At 44.1% G+C, this 7659-nt stretch overlaps 1 protein-coding gene across 1 annotated transcript; it reads right to left on the bottom strand.

Moving 5' to 3' along the window:
• Window positions 1-3379: 3379 nt before the first annotated feature.
• Window positions 3380-7307, bottom strand: LOC106816458. Its single transcript, XM_014821081.1, has 2 exons — window positions 7132-7307; window positions 3380-6253 (listed from the first exon to the last, which is right to left on the bottom strand). The coding sequence occupies exons 1-2, from the start codon at window positions 7288-7290 to the stop codon at window positions 3383-3385; spliced, it is 3030 nt and encodes a 1009-aa protein (XP_014676567.1). The 5' UTR covers window positions 7291-7307; the 3' UTR covers window positions 3380-3382.
• Window positions 7308-7659: the final 352 nt, after the last annotated feature.

The raw sequence follows: 7659 nt of genomic DNA, 5'->3' as shown, positions 1-7659 counted from the left end.
ACAGTATATAATCTAGCATTCGTATCCCCTTCACGGGGAAAATAGTCACATGGAATTTGGTCACAAATAGTAAAACTCGGTTGTAATACTCGGTGTAACCTCAAATATAAAAGCAGAGAGAACAGGTGGGAGAGAAAGAGATGCAATACAGGGGAAATTTACAGTGACAAAGACAGAGAGAGAGAGAGAGAGAGAGAGAGAGAGAGAGAGAGAGAGAGAGAGAGAGAGAGAGAGAGAGAGAGAGAGAGAGAGAGAGAGCTAGAGACAGACACACGCACACGCACGCGCACATACACATATATACTAATCACGTACATATATAATATATCACGTCATATATATTTAGATATTAGTATCAAGAGCGTATAAAGAAGGCCTTCTTTATACGCTCTTGATAGTATCAGGAGTTATAAAGACAAATATTTGTCTTTATTAACTCCTGATAGTATGTATAGGCCCGCTGTAAACACTCGCACGTGCACGACTCACTCGACGCTCACACTCGATCTCACACTCCAAAGACGGATGTGAACATTATATACGTACGTCTTTGCGCTCACCAAATTAAATAAATCGTGTGCTCGCACGTACGGTAGTTGAGACAATACTAGAGCGGACTAATCACATTGTTTTCAAAGGCTAAGTAATCTTTTATGATACCAAAGTAATATATATGAGTATATGTGTTCGTGTTCGTGTGCGTGTGCGTGCGTGTGCGTGCGTGCGTGCGTGCGTGTGTGTGTGTGTGTGTGTGAGCAGGGTGTGTGTGTGTGTGTGCGTGCGTGCGTTTGTGTGAGCAAAGTGTGTGTGTGTGTGTGCGCGTGCATTTGTGTGAGCAGGGTGTGTGTGTGTGCGCGCGTGCGTTGTTGACAGGGTGTGGGTGGTGTGCGCGCTCTCACTATCTCTGTGTCTAGCTCGGCGATATCTCTCTCTCACTCGCGTTTCTCTCTTTCTCTCTCAGTCTCACTCGTTCTCTCGTCTCACTCTCTCTCTCTCCATATCTCCAATCCCCCCCCCCATTTTCCCTATCGTTCTGTTCTTCGCTCTCTTGCTCACTTTCTCACTTGCCCCCCCACGCTCTCTCTTCTCTCTCTTTCGTGGCGCGCTTCTCTCTCTCTCTATTAATGTTCCTCTCGCTCTCGCTCTATATATACGCTCCTTTCCTTTTCTACGCTCCTTCCCCTTCTCCAAATCTCCTCTCTCCCATCCATCCTCAACCACCTTTCCCCGCTCATACTTCTCCTGTTCTCTCTCCCTCACGTGCTCTCTCTCTCTCTCTCTCTCTCTCTTCTTCTCTCTCTCTCTGTCTCGGTGTCTCTCTCTCGCTCTCTCTCTCTCTCTCTCTCTCTCTCTCTCTCTCTCTCTCTCTCCTCTCTCTTCTTCTCCTCTCTGCTGTCTCTAGGCACTGCTCTCTCTGCTTCTTCTCGGCGCGCTCTCTCTCAGCCACATATGTATATATTTTTTAAAGTTTTGTTTGTCACTGTAGTACCATTGCAAGCTAACCACCATACGCAACGTTGGCCCAAGCGTCATGGTAGCGTAACACATTGCCGACCGTGGGCGCATGCAACCATACGCCACGTTGCGCGCAACGTTATGCACCAACCATTTGCAACTAGCCTCACTGCAACCATACACCAACGTTGGCCCAACGTCATGTAGCCAACCATTTGCCAACTGTGACCATGCCAACCATACGCCAACGTTGGCCCAACGTCATATAGCTAACCATTTGCCAACTGTGACCATGCCAACCATATGCCAACGTTGGCCCAACGTTATGCAGCCAACCATTTGCAAGTAGCATCATGCCAACCATATACCAACGTTGGCCCAACGTCATGCAGCCAACCACTTGCCAACCGTGACCATGCCGACCATACGTCAACGTTGGTCCAACGTCATGCAGCCAACCATTTGCCAACCGTGACCATGCCAACCATTCGCAACGTTGGCCCAACGTCATGCAGCCAACCATTTGCCAACCGTGACCATGCCAACCATACGCCAACGTTGGCCCAACGTCATGCAGCCAACCACTGCCAACTAGCATCATGCCAACCATACGCCAACGTTGGCCCAACGTCATGCAGCCAACCACTTGCCAACTAGCATTATGCCAACCATACGCCACGTTGGCCAACGTTATGTAGCCAACCACTGGCCAACTAGCATTGTGCCAACCATACGCCAACGTTGGCCCAACGTCATGCAGCCAACCATTTCCAACTAGCCATCATGGCCAACCATGACGCCACCGGTTGCCCAACGGCATGCGGCCAACCACCTTGCCACCGTGACCATGCCAACCATATGCCAACGTTGGCCCAACGTCATATATGCCAACACATGATGCAACCATGATTCGCCGTGCCAACGTTGCCCAACGTTGGCCCACGTCATATTGCCAACCGTGACCGTGCAACCAAATGCGCAACGTTGGCCAACGTAAGCATGAGCATCTGGGCAGTGCGGCGCACACGTAGGCGATTGTTAGCGACTGGCAACAAATATCAACATGTTTGATATTCCAGCGACGAGTTTCTGGCGTCAAAATCGGTGACGCCGGGCAGCGCAGCACGGTGGCGATTTCTCGGCGATTTTGTTGGCTGGCACAGAATCGCGGTTTCGGTCGACAAAAATCGCCACGTGTGCGCGGCTTTAGTTACTAATTTACTATGTCACACTAGCGTTTTTATACAGCAGGCATAAGCATATTTTGCAAGGCGCAAGGGTGGCCGATGTTGATCATAATTGTGACATGTGTATACTTTGTATCATGATTGTATCAAGGCGAGCCAGAAATCGTCTATACAATACGTCTGCAGTGTACTGCAGTGTGTGTACAGTATATAACCACTCCTGATATAACACCTGTGTTGTATATATCTATGGTAAAATGAAATGCTCGCGAATGCACTCAGCCCACTAATGATTAGACGCGGGAGCGAGATTTTTATATAATAATTACATTACATATTAATAATTTTCAAATGCTATTATTGCATATTTCAAGATTTTTGGATTTCCAAAAAAAATCGCGGGATACCTAGTAGCATCTTTTGGGGGATACCAGATTCATACCTGTATCCCGAATGGATACCATAATAAAAATCTAATTTCGACCCCTGCTCAGACAGCTGAAATGTTCTCAAAGTTCTGAAGTAATTTCTGAAACATTTCCTGAAAAACATGTCGGATCAACAATAAACCAGACTATAGACCCCCATTCCCACAGTCTGACATGTAAATATCTAGTAAAGTCTATTGTTTGATTCTGTTTCTAGCATAAAAATGTCAGTCAGCAGTTTACCATTCAATATTTATTAATACAAACTGTATAAACTGAACAATGAAAATACATTTTGCACAAATACAGTCTTTATTTCCTGTTCCCGAAGGGGCGATACACTATTGCCTTTCGGCCTTCTTCACAGCAATCTGCACAAAGAGGTAGTACAGTTTTAAACTTTTTTTTCATTTCAGCATTCACCTCTGCCTCCTCGGCTGCACAGAAAGCACATATGTCAAGTCTTCCTATGGCACTTGTATAGTAAGGATTTTCGACTGGGCAACCACAGGAAATGCCAGTTCTGCACATCACAGTCTTCGAGATGGAGCAGGTTGGGGGTAACAGGGGGGCACCACATGTGTAATCATACTCACTCATCACCAAAGTCAATGTCAGCTTGTGCCTCTGAGACAGCCGTTGCTTTGAGTAGATCACACGTGGCTTCCTGCATTCAGTACAATACACAGTTGCTCTAGCATTTTGTGCAGTGTACAGAGATGTGTCATGCAGATCACTGGTACTTGGAATGTTTTCCGGGGTCTGCAATGAAACTCTGCACACTGGTGTCTCCGCATCTTGGCTTGGATCGCTGGTGTCCATTTGTTGCGAGTCACCAGTTTCCGCCTGGTTTTCCAATGCCTGGGAGGTTCTCTTTCTCTGGGGCTTTTCCTTTACAGGTTTTAAGGATGGTCTATCAGCCTCTGTGGTGTCATTATTTCTGGACATCACCTCTTTGTACTTCAAGTAGTGCTCACCACTTTCGTCCAGGACAGGATCTGGCAGCCATGACAGGTTCGAGGCACGCGGTGGAATGCAACAGTTTGGGTCACCACATTTTTTTATCTGGAAGGTGTAATGTCTTTCCCTACAATGCTGCTCTACCCAGGCTGTGTACGACTTTACTTTTGATGTGTGTACCTTCTGCAGCTTTGACAAATTCATGTCAGGGAACAGCTCTCTCAAATGTCGCTTTACAATGTCAATTTCTTCATCAGAAACCGGGTCCATCACTTGTATTGGCTGGCTCTTCAATGACAGACGGGCAAATCTATTTCTCACAATGGACTGCGCAGGTTCAACAGACATTCTCCATGCCATTTTGATTTCTGGATTTTTCTCTGCATGAGCCCGGAGCTGTGACATCGAGCCACATTTCCGGAAAGAGGCTTCTGCCTGTTCATCACCCATTTCTCTTGAGAGAGAGCAATTTTGTAGTCCCAAGTTGAGAATGGACATTATACGCTCTGCTGGATTTGTCCAGCTATGCCATGGTGCACAACGTGCATGGACTAGCATATCCAAGTCAAGTTCCTTGAACACACAAATGTTCGCACACTTGACGGATGCCAAATTGTTGCGATGGTCTGTTCCCCCATCTGTGAATTTCATAATGATTTTCTTGTCATCCTTGGCAGCCAATTTCACCAAGGTGGCGGCATGGCGGAATGGGTTGGAACCTTTAAAGACAGCATCACTTACCACAGTTGTCACGGTGCCTCGAACAAATGACTTCTGTGAACTTTCTGGGATCTCAGTTGCAAGTATCACTGAGGGGACCAAGGAAGCCATGGTCATATCATGGTCACAGGCACCCAGAGTTGTGGTGACGGGAGCAAGTGTTTTCTTTCCTCGGACTCCCGTTGACACTGGGCAGTCTGGCTCTCCCAGTGGAATTTTTGCTTTGTCATCACAGCAAAAGACTGATGCTTCATCCCTCAGTTCAACTGCCTTCTCTTTGAAATACTGCAACTGAGCTGCACAGTAATGGTCATCTGGATGGCCTACACGAAGTTGACGCCTCTGTATCTTATACTGAACTTGAATTCGAGACGTGAAATTGAGTGCCGTATGTACATAGGGATTACGTGGAGCAAACTGCAATCTCACCAGGCTAGCTGATGGGATTTTAGTACCCGGCGGACATACTTCAGCTGCTTTGGCTATCATTTCCTTCAGTGACAGCCACTCAGACAAATGAGCAACATTGTGTCGCCTCTCATCAGCAGCAACAACAGACTCGACGACCTCTTGTAGTTTGTCAAAGAACTGATCAAACACATGTGGTCGACCAGTGTTCATGCGACGCAAGTCATCAACAATGCCTGTTTGCCCCAAGGAAATAAGACGGAGTCTCTCTGTCATCACCGCGTTGGCTGGAGCTGAGGCATCCTGAGTCAGTGCTCTGTAGATACAGTCTCTCACTGCTGGAGAAACCTTGGTGATATGTCCAATTTTCTTCTTGAATGTTTCCTTTTGCATTCTTGTGTGAAATTCGTGCAGACTTGGTCTGATTTTCTGAAGTAGCCTTGCTCCTTGTGTCAAGACCTCGGGTTCAGATCGGTCAGCTTTGACTTGCACAACACATACGGTGGTAGTGCAAGACCCACCAGGGCAAAACCGCAAAATGTCAACTGGCACAGTGAGTTGTAATTCCTCAAAATATCGAAATCTTTGTGTGGCACTTTCAAATGGCACTTCCAAGTGCGTTGACTCATCAAAAAACACTGGCATGTGGTCAGCAGTCTTTACTGCAGAGTCCAAAAGGGAGTATTTGGTTTTGATGGTAATTCCAGCTCTGCGGTGGTCCAGTGTTGTATCTTCTGCGATTGTTCGAACAGGATGATCCAGAGCTAGGTTTGCACACTGAGTCTCCAGCTGTACTTCGAGGTATTTACTATAGGCAATTAGACAGTCAGCCAGGTTTTGAATGTCTGTTCCGGCTGTCTTCCATGCTGGAGTGCTGTTGATGATAGGCTTGAGAAGTAAACTGTACAGTGCCTCGCCATTGCTCTTCAGAGCTGGACTTTTCATCTGACTTTTCTCCTTCTTTCTCTTGACATCATTGAACCCGGTGTACTCTGCAAAGGCTGCTGGAACTGGCTGAACGCCCTTCCTCGTTCGAGCTGCATCATTTATGACTTGATGTTGGTTTGTTATATACCACAAGGCATCAGAGATGATCTGAAACATATCAAATGACAAGATTTAAAACTTTTATTTTCTGACAAAAACATCTGACAGTAAAACTGATGGAATATGCTCCCCAAAAGTAGCATTGGACACACAGCCTTTAATACCATCCTACATATATCCATATTTAAAAGTTTCATCAGGGTATCTTCAATGAGTCAGAAGTTACGGCCCAGACAAACATACTTCGGATAGACGGACAAAGCGGCGACTATATGATCCCCCGATTTTTATTTGTATATGCTAGTCCATGCACGTTGTACATAAGGGCATAGCCCCGGTACTGGGTGAGACAAAGCAATATAATATTAAAGCAACAAAATACCACCACATTGAACACAAAACTAGACAGGGTGAAAGCGGTAGTAAATACATGTATTTATATTTATGCGTGACTACAAAGCACACTAAATCTGACATACATCAAGTGAAAATTCTAAAATTATATGGTGCATACATATACCACTCTAAATCTGAAACTGAAATACGGGAAAAAATTAAATATATATTTACAGTATTCACATGTGTAGTAGTCAGAGTCATGACATATTGCAAAATTGACTCTACAACTTTGCATATTATTAACAGTGTGTACTACAGGACTTGATGTTAACTTTTATGTCAGAAGCAAAGTTTCGATATATTCAATATTTAATATAAAATATACCATATATTATAGTCTACCGGTACTGCAATTTGGTAAATATCTGCATATCAAACATCAATATAAATATGAATATTTATTTCATACACTACAGAGCTATTAAATTGTTTTCGAAGGTTAAAAATGGCCACCTTTTAATAAAAGTTAATTTCAAGTCCTGTATTATATAGGTGCACTATTCTCAATTTTATAGATAGTTTTGTACCTGAACAAAATATGCTCCCTCAGTTGTGGACACAGCACGGGGGAAATCTAGGCCTCTTTTCTTGAAATAGTCATCAATTAAGATATTGTACATCTCTGCTTTCCTCGAGATTCCCTTTGAAATTGTCACTCCAGAACTGAAAATGGAAAAAAATAACATCCAAAACTGAATATTGTACCCAAAAAAATCAAATATAATTAAAATTAATATACTATTTAATTTAATAAAAATAAATTTGCATCAAATGCATATTATAAAAATCATTGCATTCTATTAAAATGTGAAAATATTGCGTATTAAATCAAAGTAAACACTCTTTTACAAAACATCAGACTTCAATTTAAAAACTAGCCTCGTCTACATGACGAAATTTAACTCGAGTTAAGCTAACTCGAGTTAAGCTAACTCGAGTTAGCGATTATGTAGCATCTACATGACACAGTGTAAATGTTACCTATTTACTTTGTCTCAGTTCTGTGTGCATACGTCGGGGAGATCCCCGACTGTAATATAGGTCCACGTGATCTG

Source organism: Priapulus caudatus, unplaced genomic scaffold, assembly GCF_000485595.1.
Source record: "Priapulus caudatus unplaced genomic scaffold, Priapulus_caudatus-5.0.1 Scaffold1386, whole genome shotgun sequence".
Taxonomy (NCBI): domain Eukaryota; kingdom Metazoa; phylum Priapulida; class Priapulimorpha; order Priapulimorphida; family Priapulidae; genus Priapulus; species Priapulus caudatus.
The sequence above is the reverse complement of the archived record's forward strand: the minus strand, read 5'-3'. Positions and strand labels throughout refer to the sequence as shown.